The sequence below is a fragment of the Hermetia illucens genome, chromosome 3, assembly GCF_905115235.1.
Source record: "Hermetia illucens chromosome 3, iHerIll2.2.curated.20191125, whole genome shotgun sequence".
Classification (NCBI taxonomy): Eukaryota; Metazoa; Arthropoda; class Insecta; order Diptera; family Stratiomyidae; genus Hermetia; species Hermetia illucens.
Genome location: NC_051851.1, coordinates 162,484,163 through 162,500,914, shown reverse-complemented (window position 1 = coordinate 162,500,914; position 16,752 = coordinate 162,484,163). Strand labels below are relative to the sequence as shown.

The window sequence follows — 16,752 nt, the reverse complement described above, 5'->3', positions numbered from 1 at the left end:
GCCGCTAACGACCAAGATGACCTAGAGAGGTTAGCTATCGCCGCAGATCGCACCGCCAGCGTCTCTGTGTCGAACTCCGTATCGAGCATTCAAAACGACATTAGCTCACGTTCCTCTGGCAGTTTTGCATCCCCTAGGTGTCGCGCCCTATCCTAGGCGCCGATTTTCTCAAGCATTTTGGACTAGTTCTAGTTCCTTACTAAGGCAGGCCTAGACCGGATACCGGTTGTTGCGCCGTTGATGATGATGATGGTTTTGGACTACTCATCTACATAAAAACCGGAAACTCGGACCCTGCCACACACGTCTCCGCAGTCGGTAAAGTCGGTCAACATGTCCACCACACTGTATCGACTGTCAGCAGGAACTCCCCGTACTCGACGTTATTGAAGAATTTCCCAGGACTTACAAACGCTGCGTTAAACATAGCTAACCCTACTCACGGCACATAACACTGCAGCACGGCCGCCGGCCCACCGGTATCAGATCGCCCTCGCAGGCTTAACCTTGAAAAGTTGAAAATTGTGAAAGAGGAGTTCCAGTTCGTGATAAGCAAAAGTTACTACCGACCTTCCTAATGTCCCTGGGTAAGCCCCCCCGTCCGCAACGCCGCTATACTGCAAGCCCCGCTCAACAAACACTGCGCAAGGACCAAGAAAGGTTACCTGATCGTCATCGCGTGGACGCCAGAACCCGAGAATGCCTTCGAAGGATGCAGAAACAACCTAGTCGACGTCGTAATACTCGTGCATTCCCAGGTCAACGCTCCCTTGAGACTCCGACGCCTCCGATGTCGCAGTCGGCGCAGTCCTGGAGCAACAACAAAATAAACAGTGGCACCCGTTAACTTTTTATCAAAAGAACCTCTCCGCCTCGGGAGCGAAATGCAGCACGTAGGACCAGGAGCTGTTGGCAATTTACAGCAGCGTCCGTCACTCCCGTTACTATCTAGAGGGTTCCGAGTTCTTTGTATTAATAGACCATAAGCCGCTGACATACACGTTTGCTCAGTTAGCTGGCAGAGCTTCGCCGCGACAACAACAACACTTCAGCTACATATCTCAGTTTACAACGGACGTTTCAATCCTGGCTCAAGAAACAAAGTAGCAGATGCACACCACATCCCTGAAGCTTATATGCAAACGCTGCGGTTCAGACAAGGAGGTAGTCTGCGAAGTCTCTCTTGGATGTTTGCGCCACCTCGTCCCCCCATCGTTACGCAAGAAAATATTCGACGAATCCCCTCCACCGGCGCATGCAAACGGTCTTTCAACGTGCAAAACCATCGCAAAGAAGTTCGTGTGGACTGGAATGAAAAAGGAAGTCCGTATTTTAACCCACGCTTGTGTACCATGCCAGCACTCGAATATCTCTAGCCACCAAGCGAACCCGCTCCAGACGTTTCCGATACCCGATGAGCGTTTTCAACACTTCCATCTAGACATCGTAGGTCCCTTGATTGTTTCACAAGGTTTCAGGTATTGCTTGACTATAATCGATCGGTTCTTCAAGTGACCTGAGGCAATTTCAATGGCTGACCAGAATACAGACTCCGTGGCAAAGGCGTTCTACAACAATTGAGTTACACACTACGGAACGCCTCGTACGATTACAAGGGAGAAGGTACTCAATTCGAGTCGGCCTTGTTCAAGTCGCTAGCCAACTTCTATTCTAGAACCAGGACGTTGCCTTATCACCCCGCGTCAAACGGAATTGTCGAACGTTCGCATCACAAAATTAAGGCTGCAGTTGTGTACCACGGGGAAAACGCTCCCTGGCCAGACATGCTGCCCCCCATCCTATTGCGACTTCGTACGAGCTGTAAGGAGGGCCTGGATGTTTTGTACGCGAAGATGCTCCACCAGAATTCTCAGTTCCCAGCAAGGAATCAACGGGCCCAAACAAGTTCCTTACCAAACTGCGCAACGTTATGCGTGAAGTCCGCCCAATTCCGATTACCCACCGAAATCGACAGAGAACCTTTGCCAAGAAAAAGTTTAGCGCAAGCACCCACGTCTTTCCGCGCGGAAGACTCTGTCGCCGCCCTACACTGGACCACATAAAGTTCTTCAGCGTCTGCCGGACATCCTTTACGAAGTCGACGTGAACGGGGCCGAGTTAATGTGTCTACCGAGAGCCATCCAGGTTAACACCTAACCTAGAATACCTTAAACTTGTTAAATTCTCTTTTGCTTAAATAAAACCGTTCTTATTACTTTTTTCAAGTGCTAAGTTTTTCATCATTGGCCTATGCCGTACCTAAGGACTCGGCAGAGCAAAAGCATTAACACCAACGGTGGAAAATTTTCCTATGAACATAATATAGTGTGTACCGAGATAGATGACTGGCTGTCTCAAAACTTGAACCAAAATTCAGATTTAATTCATGGCACTAGCGAGGAAAATAACTGCAATTGCGGAGACGGTTTCCATCACTTGCAAAATATCCTTATTGCAAACTGTTGAATAAATATTAGTGTTTGGGAAATAAAATTATACCATTATTATACCATTATTTGTCATGGGGAGTCCCCGATTAGCCAATATCACGACCGTGGTAAAGCTCCCGTATTACAATTTAACTCTCAGTCAAGACATCAACCAGAATGAATCTTTACTTTTCACACGTATCGTAGATAGCTTCACGTACGTTTTGAGGAGCTGTCACCTTCTGACGGCATGTCAACAGCGACCAGTTCACCGCAAACAGATTTAAATTCGTCAATTTCGCGAGATTTGCAATTGATTTCCTATTCCGGTTCCAATTAAAAAGTGTGCGAAAGTTCTGTGCCGCGAGTGTGATTTTTGTGCTGTGTGTAGTGAAGTGAATCGAGCAAAACGCGAAGTAATAATGTCGGCAGAACATTTGCTTGAAACTCTATTGACCAGTGAAGTGCAAGGAGAGTTCCAGGCATGGTTTTTGGACTTTTTCAAGGTAAGTGAGTTGAGCGGCATATTTAGAACCGAAAGGAATCAGTTGAGAATCGTTCTGGGGTGTGAAAAAACGAAAATCCGGCTCTTTTGACATGGATTTCAGCCCTTTAACTGGGAAACAGCTGATTGACAATATCAACAAGTCTGTATTATCGCGAAAGTTCTTTTGGCGCGCAATTTCAACTCCATCCCCACGTGTGGTGAATTCGTGACGAATTTTCTGTTTCGGTTTCAGTCATTGGCTGATCGTTTACTATTTTCTATGACACTGGTGAAATCCCGCATTCATTCCTGCATGTTCTCCACAGCATTCAACTAATTAAGTTTCGGTATCACCGTTCGGTAGCAGCTCATCTAATTTGTTGGTCTCCTCAAGGGAGTTTAACATCAGAGATATTTTGAGCCACAATCATAACTCCGTCTTTGCTATTTTCTAAGCTTTCATAGAATCTTTTGCCATTCTTTCGGCCTGCTCCTATGTGGCCAAGGAAGTTCATCGAGTTCTTTTACATGTTATTCCTTTCGCAGAGCCCAATTGCTTGGTTGGGTTTTGTTGGTGTCGCTCTTCATATTAGATTGGTTCCTGAGTTGCGGTTATAACTTCGGGATCGTACCATTAATTTGGGCATGAATGTTAGATAAGCCTCGCATCATCAGGTATGAATGCTAACCTTGCACACAGTATAAACCAGGTGGGATTTTGGTTTCCAAAACAATTCGTGTCCGAAGATGACCATGAGCTGATGTCTCCACGGCAAATACTTATGCTAAAAAACCAGTATTGGACGAACGAGTTCGATTTTTCGCCTCCCTCGCTTGAATTGCTCCCGCTTGTTCCCACGGAAATCACATTATCATCAACGGCGCAACAACCGGTATCCGATCTAGGCCTGCCTAAACTACAAACACCCTAGTTTTGCGCCGAGGTCCCCAAATTCGATGTCCCTAAAAGCGTCCTGGCGTCCTGGTCTACGCCATCGCTCCATCTGAGGCATAGTTTGCTTCGTCTCCTTTTTCTGCCATAGATATTGCTCTTATAGACATTTCGGGCTGGATCATCTTCACCCATACGGATTAGGTAACCCTCTCACCGCAACCTGTTAAGCCGGGTTTTATCCACAACCAGGCGGTCGTGGTATCGCTCATAAATTTCGTCGCTATATAGGGGCTACGGAATCATCCATCCTCATGTAGGGAGGCCAACAATTCTTCGGATGATCCTTCTCTTGAACACGGTCAAGAGTTCATAATTTTTCTTGCTAAGAACCCAAGTCTTCAAGCAATACATGAGGATTGGCAAGATCATTGTCTTGTACAGTAAGAGCTTTGATCCTATGGTGAGACGTTTCGAGCGAAACAGTTTTTGTAAGCTGAAATAGGCAACCGTGTGCGGATTTCATCGTCTTAGCTGTTATCGATTGTAATTTTCTAGATCTAAAAGTTATAGTTTTCTATCTTCATTGTTTTCGTGTGACCAGTGCGATTCGATGTTGTTCGTCCTTTCGGTTTTGGTTTTGACGCTGACATTGCCACCATGTACTTCGTCTTGCCTTCATTAATGTGCAGCCTAAGATCTCGCGCCGCCTACTCGATTTGGATGAAGGTGCACTGCACATCTCTGTTTGTTCCTTTTTTAAGGGTTTGTGTAAAATAAAACCTTATCAAAATCGGTTTACTGTCTGTCTTTTTTTTTTAAGGAGGTGGAAATCCTCAAAAAACTCTGGCCTGGTCACGCCTGAGTTTGACATTTTTACCCACTAAAACCACCCCCAAATTCCCCTCTACCCCGTGGAACCACCTTTAGGTGTTACATCACGAGGCGGAGCTAGCTTACTTTAGCTAGGTCTCCTTCCGTCTACCCGCAGGGTTAGTAACTGCGCCTTCCTCACTTCTGCTTTTCGCAGTTTATTCTGGATTAATGCGATCATAGAATTAATCGCATCACAATCTTCCTGGTAAGCTACCACTCTCTGGGACCCCGTCACAGTTTGGACAATTAGGTGAGGGGTCCAATTTCAACCTGTACAGGTATTGACGGTATCCTCCATGGCCGGTGAGAAACTGGGTGAGATTATAATTGATCTCCCCATGCTTTCTCTTCAGCCACTCCCTGATGGAAGGGATCAACCTGTAAGTCCAACGATCCTTTTCTGACTGGTCCCATCGCAGTTGCCATCTGCTTATGGATCTCTCCCTTTCGGCTTTTTTCAACTGGGATAAGAGAGAGTTCGACCTCGTGTTATAAATGTTCATCATTTCGGTTGCCAGGATGTCAATCGGCATCATTTCCGAGATGACGAACTCTGCACCGTCTGAGACGGTCCTGAAGGCAAAACACACCCTTAAGGCTGGTCTTCTGTAAACCGTACTCAGTTTATATGCATTTTCTAAAACCTGCAGCGCGTTTCCCCAAACTGAGACTGTATACAGCATGATAGAACTCATACCCTGGCTATCAGCAGCCTGCAAGTATGCCGCGGTCCACCTACGGCATCATCCTTGTCAAAGCCACAATAGTGGTGGATGCTTTTTCGCAAGTATGCTCTATGTGCTGGTTAAAATTGAGTTTGCCGTCTATCATCACCGCCAAGTATTTGGTGACCGGCTTGGAAGTGATGATGCGATTCCCGATTCTAATGCAGGCGTAATTTCCTTTCGGCGCTTAGTGATGAGGACCGCTTCCGTTTTTCCTCCCCGAGTGGCAGTCCACCACTCTCTAACCAAGCCTTAACAACACTGATTGCTTCGCTTGAGTACAAATCAGCATCCTCCAGATGTTTTGCGACCACAACCAGTGCCATATCATCGGCGTAACCCACCACCATGATATCATCCGGAACCGGATGGTTAAGTACATCATTATACATGATGTTCCACAATAGTGGGCCCAGCAAAGAGCCCTGTGGGACAATGTGCTCCTTGGGTCCATCATCGGTATTATACCAGAGTGTTCGCTCATGCAAGTAGCTATCGATAATAGCGGTGAGGTAGGTGGGAACACCAATCGTCGCCAGAGACTTTCGCATAAGGTTCCAATTGGCCGAGTTGAATGAATTCCTCACATCCAGGGCCACCACCACACAATATTTACTGGTACAACCCCTTCCGTGAATTGCATTTTCGGCCAAGCCAGTAACCATTTTGATGATACCAATGGTTGATCTGGCTTTACGGAACCCATACAGCCTATCTGAAAAACTACCTTGGCTCTCGACGACTGGGAGTAATCTATTATAAATAATCCGCTCCAACATTTTCCCCTAGTGTCTAGAAGACATATGGGTCTATAGGAGGCTGGTTCCCCTCGCGGCTTGCCAGCCTTAGGCAGCAACCCCAGCTTCTGCCGCTTCTGTGATGCAGGAAAGATACCCTCGGACATGCAGGTTTCGAACAGCTCCGCAAACATATCTGGTGTACATTTGACGGCAAGTTTGAAGGCCTTATTCGGTATGCCGTCCAGACCCGGGGCTTTGCTGTCGCCTATTCGACTGCAGATCTCCAGCAGCTCGTTCCTGGTGACTGGTATAGGGTGGAATAGGCATCACATTCTGGAAGGTGTCAGTACCCCCGTCTTGCTAGGGAAATAACCCCTGGATTATTTTCAACTAGAGCGTAGGGCACGTGATCTGCGCAGATGATCGGCCTCTGAATCGTCCTGTCACGATTTTATAGGCGGTACCCCACGGATTTATGTCCGCTTCCAAACAGAGGTCCTTAAAACATTTCCTCTTACTCCGCTGGATGACGAACTTGATGGTTCTTAAGAGCTTCTCTATAGGCATGCTACTTTTGCCCTTGATCGATTCTACCACTAAGCCGTTCGTCTGGCTCTGTGGCAAATCGATCGAAGGCTAGAAAGTTCACTATTCCACCCCTTCTAGTGGGGAATGAACATTTCCTAAGCATCGACGCGTCACATGCTTTAGAGATGCTTTGTGTAACATGAAGAGCTCTATCCGTGGAGGTGCCTGCTTTGCTAGACAGTTCTAGCCACACTTACATGAATGTTTGCTCATCCATCGCTTTTGCAGACCTTCCTGGTGTGCTTTTGGATTTCGCCTGCCGGGGTGCGGATCTCCTGCCTTGTGGCTCCGTCCTTAGTTCAAACGTGATTGCCTGGTGGTCGCTGTACGCGAAGTCCTCGGTAACTTGCCAGGACATGTCACGTGCTAGCGCAGGGCTGACAAACGTCAGATCTACAATTGAACCAGTTCCTCCTTTCCGATAAGTGTTTACATCGCCTTCGTTGGCCAGAACTACATCCAACTGGACAAAGGCTTCTAATAAGCACCGCCCCCTTCCGTTAGTTTCTTTGCTGCCCCACTTGATAGCCCACGCATTAAAGTCACCGGCTATCACCTTTGGACCCCGTCCCCTTGTGTCGTGAACAAGATCGTCTAACAGGTCTTCAAACTCAGGCAGTGTGAGGCTCGGTGGGGCGTAGCAGTTGTATACGAATATACCGCTTCTTTTGCCCACACAAAGCCACTAGCCGCCTGTCAGTCAATCATCTTAATGTATTTGTAAGATAAAAACTACTACTAGCGAAGCGGTGTCCTCCAGCGTATCAAGCCGACGCCGAAGGTCCGACATTGTCTCACTCGGCGTCAGGTAAGCGCTCAAAAACGTTATCCCTAAACACTGAATCCAGACAAACGCCTTCCCTTGGGCAAGAACGCGAAGTCGAACGCCTTCTCGAACCCACATGGCAGCGGAACCCGATAAGTCAATATGCAATGAAGCCGGAACCCCGGTATTGCTCACTGATTAGCACTAGATCAGCCTCCACCTTTACAGCGAGCTGCGTTAGCAACTGGTGAGCGGTTGCACTTCGGTGCATATTTGTTTGTAGGATACGGATCATGCTAGTCCCAACCTAGCCCTTTCTAGTTCCGCCCTAAAGATTAGACACCATCCCGACCCCGCAGTGTGTGCGATGCTCTCACACTTTCTTTGCTTGGTGACCTACTTGACGACATCTGCGGCATGCTGACCTCCTGTCGGGTCTCTGGCAAGTTGCTGACGTGGGTCCATAATCCAGATAACAAGTACCACTTGATAGGGATTACCCGCATTCATACCCTGCATACTACCCATCCAATTTTGATTTTCCCGCTGCTAAGAAGTTTCGAGTTTTTGGCCTCGAGCATTTACAGAAGCGATACCTATCCGGGCATTTGTTACTTCTGGACATTCACACTTTATGGCCTCCGCCACTAGGATCTTTTCTGTGAGGCAGTCAAAATCTCGGATTTCTAGAGAGCAAATAAGTTCTAGACTATAAACGAGAGCCTTCTTCCTCAGTAACCCCTTGACTGCGAACGTACTCTTGGTAGTGGCTTTCGGGTCTAGTTCGGCGTGGACTCGTCCATCCTTCGTTTTCCGTATGGAACACACATCTGCTTCATTGTTTTCGAATTTCATCATGTAGCGGATTTCACTAAGGACCTGCGCAAATCTCTTACCTTCCGTCGGTTAATGAGTAGAGCCAACGGTCTAGTCCTCCTTTGTTTCCTCGCCTTCTCTGTTACTGGCTTTTGGTTTTTAACCTCCTTGGCTTTGGACGGGTTCCTGGCATAGCCAGTTATTTCTTTTTATCCTTCTTTGCCTTCTGTTTTGGGTTCCGGAAACTACTTGGATAAAGTCTCCTTCAGGTACGCCTTTCTTTTTCTGCTTTTTCTGCCCACAATTCACTTTGCAGTGGGCTATCTCTGATCCTTTTGGCGCTTGCAGTGCTTTCAGCATGAAGTGCGGCTATTTCTTCCGCTGCTCTCCACGTTCGCCTCTAGAAGGAGATGGGGTCCAGTAGTTCCTCCAGTTTCATCAGCTCGTTTTTGAAGCTTTTGCTTACGTTCTTCTGGAGGAACATTTCCGACGGAATACGTTCCACCACTGTCGCGAATTTCCTGATGAGTTTTTCTTCTTCGGCTGTAGCTAAGAGGGTCGACTCCACTTCCATTCCGTTCGTGTCCGGAACTTCCTGTTCAGGACTAGCGATTCTGACTGAGCTTTTTTCCGGAACAAGGAAAGTACGGGGTATTGGAATTGCTGCCCCCGCAACATCAGTCGCGCCACCTGGTAAGACTACCTTTTTATTTAGTCGTCCCGGTGTCAAATCGGGTATCGCAACCGTCGTTGCCTCTTTCACTAGTCGCTTCCTTCCCTGATATTTCATCGATTTTTTTCTGTTATTACGATTATTCTCCATGGAAATTTCACCAAGACGCAGCCCTGAGAAACACCTGCTGTCACAACTTATTCTTTTGTCTCGTATCAACGAAGTATTTCCGAGAAGTAACTCTCGATTATCCGAGCTAAGTAATTAGTGACACTCAGTCTAGCCAATTAAAGGGCATTGTTAGCATTTGGCCGAGTTAAAGGCATTCCTGACATCTAGCGTTACCACTGCTCAGTACTTACTAGCGACCGATGCCGACGAAACCAGGTCTACGATCGTTGCTATTGCATAGACCATAGGCAGCGTTCTCCGAAACTCAATGTGCCGCTCCGATAGACCACTTGCTAGCTCGTCGAACGGGAGCAGCTTGTTGTATATCACTCTCTCCAACATCTTCCCCACAGTGTCTAAGAGACAGATAAGGCGAGGAAGAGGATGCACCAAGGGGTTTTTGGGGCTTTGGTACCAACCTCTGCCTTTTCCACTGGGCGGAAAACACGTCACACGATCCAAATGTGCTTATGAACCGTGCAGGCCTGATTTTAGCAACCAGCTTCAGGGCTTTGCTCGGAATCCCGGACCGGAGGGAGGGGGGGTTGAGGTTCACTTTCTTGTCGGGAAAGAATTCGATTATTTTGAACAATAATCGTGGGTACACGTTACTTAGGGTGATTTTAGTCTGCGAATCTTGTTCATTACAGCCTTGTAAGCAGCGCTCGACGGGTTCGTATTCGCCTCAAGGTATAGCTGCCTGTTGGAATTCCGCTTATTTTCCCCTGTGCCTTTCTTAAAGCTACTTCGAAGATCGCGGTATACTTTCTTCGTCTGCCTATATTCTGGTTTCCCTCTTATCCTTTGGCAAAGCTTCCTCGCTAGCAAACACGATGATCTCAACGGCGAGATTTTTTGGCTTCACCAATAGTTTGGTTTCTAATTGTGGTGGAACTTGCGTCACGGCATTGTAGAGTGGCATGTCTCAGTTACCCGCTGACATACCTGAGTCACTTTTTCCAGCGCTGTTCCCTTCGGGTCATAACTTCCTTCTTAAGCCGCCAGGAATGTCTCTTCCCCGAATGTTCTGGACCAAGTAGCCGTTCTGTTTTTTTTCACTTCTGTTGCTTATTCGACTGTCGCCTTCTTCGTTTCTGATGTCGGGAAAGATGGCCTGGTGGTCACTATGAGTATAGTGTTCACTCATCCGCCAGACGAACCTTCTCGCCAACGAGGTAGTGAGGTCAGTCAAATGGCTGATCGAGCCTAGCCCTCTGCCTCGGAAGGTGGGTACGCATCCAATGTTGGCTAGTATGATATCCAGCTCCGCGAAGATTTCAACCAGGGTTTGGCCCCTGGTGTTCGTCACTCGACTTCCTCAGTCCACCACAGTCACTCGATTTTCGCCCAGTAGTAATAAATATATATTGCCAGCCTCGTTGCTCGATGTATTTGTTTAGATTATTCGGTTGAGTAGTTTCTGAGAAAGGATTCGTGGGAGAAATTATAAGTTTCGAGTCCCCGCTTTCTCCGCTCTTGCATCAAATATCAGCAGAACACAAATTTCCTGAACAATCTGATTACCTAGAGTGACCAGAAAGTGCCCAAGGTCCACCATTTGATAACAGAGTAAACGGGCATTATTTATCCAGTTGACTTCTTGAGAAAAATGTATCTGTCATATCCATATCCTCCACACAAGGTAAAACAAAAAGGCGACTTTATTAGACTTAAAAAATTTGAGAGGTGCGTTCTTTTTCTTTTCTCCTTCCGGAAGAAAACCCCATATGCAGGGCATTTACTTCAGAATTATCGAGATCCTGGTCAAAATCGGCAAAAATGAGGTGGAATTGATGACAAAATTTCGCGCTCCTTTTCGATTATTTAAAAATTAATCCTCGTCTCTTCTTTCCTTATGTAAAGGTTCGCTTTCCTAATTTAGTTTAGTGTCAATTGCTGGTATTATGAATATATATATCTGGCGGCAAACTCATAGTAGAACACAATGCAAGAATGATGACGTTCTAACTTTTTTATTGCAATTAGCCTTCGAACAAAAGAAAATTGAACACTAAATCTCTCTCCTCCCCCTGAACTATCTTCCCACGTTTATGGTTGTAACCGCAGCGAAGTTCATCTACCTTTCCTGGGAGACCCAGACAACGCGTTTGGCAAACTATTATCTCCTCTCCTCTTGCAAAACTGCAAAAAAACCATAAGAGGCTTAATTGAGAGGAAACCCATTATCACTGGTTTGAAGAGGGTGAACGAATTGCCCATTCGGGGAGGCATTTCAGTGATGGTCGAATGAGGCTGATAAATATTTCAATAGTGCTTGGAAACAGCGAAAGTCTCAAAATCGAATCACTACCAACGCTAATATCCCTTAAGGTGGGTACGCATCCTTAAAATAGAAATTATCCTGCTCATAAAACAGTCAGTGCACTCATAATACAAGCACGTTCGAGAGTGCAGAAATCCAACCCTATTAACATAATAACGTCAGAGATATTGTCCCGACATTTGTTGATTCCCAAGGATGACTATAAATTTTGAAGGATTCCACCTACTGCTCTCTCCTGCGTCAAACTTCATTTGATATTCAATCCAGGAAATGTGCACGTACCTTTACTGATTTCTGAAGTCTGTCTGCCCACCCGCCCACTATTTTCGCAGCCATTTGCCATTCTCAAAACCGGAGGGTTCTGTCCCGGCTCCTGAGTTTTCTTCCCTCATTTCCCGAATCTATTTTATTTGTTAATAAAGAAAGTACGTACTTCGCGAGCGAATCCAACTGGTTCTTTGTGATGGTGCATTGGAATACGTGAGGAACTTTCATCCCCTATCAAATGCAGGGGTGACGGTCGGATTGCCAACAACATTACGACCACACATGCATATTTGATTTTAACCTTATATGTTTTGTTTCCTTGGTCCTTTAGCGCTGCATTCACCGGGGCCCGGCAGAGTGGCCAAGGTGCGCTTTGTATGCTTTACATTATTAAAATAAAATTCATGCCCGTCTGGTTCGTATTAAACGTTTCCTCGTTCTCGGCTTTGAAACGATGACGAAGGGTTGTTTGATCTGCATTCGTATAAGCTGCATGGCCTTTCGACTAGCCGGGTGCTGACGACAGCACAGGGAGCTAAGTCTGGTAGACCCTTTCGACAGGAGTCGTATGATGGTTACAAATGCCACTGCCATTATTTTGATTCTACTCCGATTCTATCGCATATTTTCTGTGTAGTGCAATAGCCGGATAGGGTGTAACTTGTATCCTTTGTACCCTCAGCCCTACTCCCGTCCTTATTACGCTACCGGTCTTCAGTCAGAGCTGTCTCCTCCGCCCGGAATCAGACTTCACCATGGTTGTCGTTTTTATTTTTGGGGTTTAATTCGTTGCAGTTTTTTTTTCTATTTTATCGCTATAGTTTCGCCGGGTTTGCATTTCGATTAGGGGTTGTGCGAACACACAGTGAAACCAATAAGCCAAAAAGGGATGGTAGCGGCGTTGCCTTGCTTCCTTCCTTCATTCTCAAGGAGACGAAGAGCTCGTGACGGAAGTTTGAAGCTGTTGTTGGCTATGCATCAAGTTCTCTCGCCATTTGGTGGCCATTCGTCTTAATAAGTTGTTGAATTTTTAATTATAACAAACGAGAAGGACCAATTTATCGCGGACAAAAAAAAACGGAAAAATGGAATTGTGGATGGAGTGGAGAACATTGTTCCGATAAGAGTTTGTAATAAATCTTTGTGGCGGGATCTTTTTGCAGCGAGTTCTGAGGGGTGTATGGATAATGAGACTTTTTGAATAGTTAAAAGTTCTTTTTAATGTTGCTATTAAAATTTTTGATGGAGGGGAGAGGGAATACGGAATACCCTGGTACCTATGTATCTATATACCTTCAAGATATAATGTCTTTTGGACGCCACTAAGTTGAGGGTTTTCACCTTTTTATTCAACCTTGTAGTTTGACGGTAACTGCAAGTGATCAAAAATAAGAAAGTAATCGGAAAATTTCCTCTCCTTATAGGGCTTTTAGGAGCTACATTTCAGGATTAATAATAGTTGATTAGTGATTGGTCAGGTCCTGCGTAGATCTCTGCAAGGTACAAAAGCAGTTGAGTTTCCACTAGGACCACCAAGACAAGGATACCTGAATTCCATCTACCACGGCTGAATGAACAAAGATTGGTTCTTTCCTCTAATGTAAAGTATCTGGGTGTAATCCTGGATCCTAAGCTAAATTGGAGGTTGCAAATTGAACTTCTATGCCTGCAAGAGAACCTTTGCAAAGAAATGGGGTCTCCGGCCAAGGATGGTTCTCTGGATGTACACCGCTGTAGTGCGTCCGATCCTAACGTACGGCTCTATTGTATGGTGGCAGGCTTTGAAAAAAAAATACAATAGAACGAAACTATTCAAAGAACCGCGTTTGCAGGTCCTGCTGGGGCGCTGCAGTCCTGCCCGGCAGAGGCTCTCAATGTACTCCTGCATCTCCTCCCCTTAGACCTCCAGATTAAGTTGCAGCATGCAGTGCCGTCAGACTACGTAAGTCCGGATGCTGGACAGCGAAGCCCTACGGCCACAGCAACATCCTAGATGAAATACCTCGGGACATCTGGGCATCCCCCACGGACTATGTCACACGCAAGCTGAACTTCACGAGAAAATTTGCTGTGGATCTTCCAACCAGGGCGGCGTGTTGCAAGACTATGATACAGTATTCTTTACGGACGGATCAAAGATGGCCTATGGAGTCGGTGCGGGGGTTTCCTCGAATACACACGGTGTATCCAAGTCGTTTGGTCTCCCAGGTTTCGCCAGTGTATTCCAGGCGGAAGTACTGGCGATATTAGAAGTCTGTCGATGGCTGGAGCGTGATTCAAGCCCCAAGCGTAACATACCCATTCTGATTGACAGCCAAGCGGCCATCAAGGCCTTGTACTCAATGAGGACATCTTCCCGGAAGAGACGTGCTAAACCGTCTGGGCGGCGGTCACTCTCCTCTGGGTTCCCGGTCATAGGAACATAGAGGGGAATGAGCGGGCTGACGGATTGGCCAGGCAAGGCTCTGCTCTTGGCAGTCCCTCGGCGAATACAATCGGTGTTCCGCTGGCGGCTGTTGGGGGCCGAGTCTACTCGCACTACCTAGCAGCCGCGGGCCTGAGATGGCGAAGGCTTACAAGCTGTGCCAAGTCAAGGAGAATTTGGCCCGCTTATAATATAGCCCGATCACGAGAGCTCCTATGCCAGACGCGTGCAAATGCATTCAAGATTACGGCGGTTTGCACGGGGCACTGGTCTATAGCGGACCATGCCGCTAGGCTCGGCGTACCTTACAACTCGCATTGCCGAAGCTGCGGAGAAGGAAGGGAAACCCTCATGCACTTTCTCTGCGATTCCCCAGCTCTGGCTACAGTCAGGCTGCGGACACTGGGTAAACCATTCTTTGGGGACCTCAGAGAGATTTCTAGCTGCAGAATCGGAGAGCTGCTTTCCTTCGTGAATGCTACGGGCTGGCTCTGAAGATCCGAGCCGGCTGGGCTCTGCCTTCCTGTGCGTTCGAGTTAAAGGATACTCTAAAAATTCTCCCTACTTGTCATAAAAGACCACTAAACGGGATAGAAATTTGTGGGACCTTGCAAAATCTTGAAACTGTACTGCTACCCAAACGTCAACGTCTCGGATAGGGACTGGTCTCACGACTACAACCTTTCGCTATTGGAAACCACTTTTAGTTGTCTTCTAGAATGTGCGCACATTCCTCGACCACGGTATTAAAGGTTCCCGGAATGCTTGCTTTCTCAAACTCAAGCAAAAGTTCCAGCGATATAAGCCGGGCATTCTAGGCATTAGCGAAGTGAGATGGTCCTTCCTTCCTCTTGCCACACTAATAGCAATCTGCTTTTGTACTCTGAAAAGCCAAGTGGTTTCAATCGCAAATCCGGTTTCTGATTGTTGTCGGTAAAATGATGCTTTCTATGAACAATTACAAACAGTCCAGGATAGGCTAAGGTGTCATTGTGAACGTAATGGGTGATCTGGGGGGCTCTGACAACACCTTGCTCGGACATGTGATGGGGAAGCAAGGTTTTGGCGACCGTAATGATAATGGTGGGAGATTTGTGAACTGTAGTTTCCAACACCTTGTCATTGATCGCATATTCAAGCAAAGGGCCTGTCATGGCACGGGCAAGCAGATTGATCACTTTACGATCAACAGTAGATCTAAGAACTGTCTTCTGGATGTTTGTAACAAGAAAGCCGCTGACATCGGCCTCGAAAAGGATCATTCTCTGATGGCTTGCCTTCGTGCTTGCGTGTTGCGTCCGCTACTTCTCATTGTTGGTGAGCTTCGATACTTCTATTTCACCATGAACCACTTATATGAATCAGTTATCGCCCGACAGCTGTTGGAAAGCACATGTACTAAATTGTCCTTTCAATATATAGTAAACTACTTCCATATATAGTAAACTTTATGAATTTAGGGTATCCTTATGGTCCCTGTCTATCCGTGTGTTCGCAATTATTTTATGTGACCAAGTTGCTGCCTTTGTTTATCGTAGAAACGTGTAAGGTTATAAAAAGGAAACCTGGCATAAGAGCTGTGTTCTTCTGCCCAATCGTAGGCAGTATCGAAACCATTGTATTGGGGGGCTCTAGATGAGGCGAAAAAACATAGATCCACTTACTAATGGCGCACTCTCCAGGCCGTGGATTGGGAATTCTTATAACTAGTTTATGCGGTGCTTTTCGGAAAGATGTATGTCACCTTCGGGATATCATGCCTCTACCGACTTTGGCCTCCAAAAAACCCAATGTATGAATACCAACTACATTCTGCTAAGATTGTTAATAAAAAGATTTGTGAGTTTCGCTACATTTCGGTTCATATTTACCTTTATTTTGGCGTGTCTATAAACAACGACCGTGCCACTACTATAAGTGAATATTCTTACTAGGAGGAAGCACAAGTGTAAAATGTCCTAGAAATTTGACAAAGCCCTGATCATATTCTAAACTGCAATGCAAGAAAAGTGACTTAACTTTTCTTACTTACTACGAAAATCAATTAGAAGGATTTGGGGGTATAGTGATTTGTCACGCCGAACATCGTTAGGTCGTAGGTCGTGACGTCTAAAATTAAAAAATCGGTATGTCCCGACAAAGTTTCAACTATAGTGGTATATGTGCTCTAAGCATTCCCACCTCTTCTAGATGAACAGAAATCCTAGGTCAACATTCCACCACACTTTTCATCTGTATTCCCAGTAGGCATCCCCAAAAGTTTTTGTCTTTTCGGCGACCTTAGCTTCCCTGTTCACTGCCGGCCTTCCTAATCCCATTAAAATTCTACGATATCTGGATCACCTGATCCTTTACTCAATTGCCAAAACTATCTTCAGCAAAGCCCATCTGAATTCCTATTTGGAGGAGCTTTGCGGATACTTTAGCCATTGGAAATTATCCCTTAATCACCAGATATGCAAAACAATTGTGTTGCATGCTAACATAAAGATGAGGCCGAAAATCAAGTAACATACTGACATGCTTTCCCTTAAGGTTCGTAGTCCACACATTCAAACTATGAGTGAAGTCACCTATCTAGGAGTGGCAATGAACTCTCGTCATTCTCACCTA

General features: G+C 46.2%; 1 protein-coding gene across 1 annotated transcript in view; it reads left to right on the top strand.

Moving 5' to 3' along the window:
- The first annotated feature begins 2,667 nt into the window (after positions 1-2,667).
- The window catches only part of LOC119652697 (protein disks lost), a 534,030-nt gene continuing 519,945 nt past the window's right edge, over positions 2,668-16,752 (top strand). Inside the window, exon 1 of the mRNA XM_038056976.1 lies at positions 2,668-2,935. Within this exon, the coding sequence (XP_037912904.1) occupies positions 2,852-2,935 (84 nt within the window). The 5' untranslated portion in view covers positions 2,668-2,851. The remainder of the gene's footprint in view (positions 2,936-16,752) is intronic.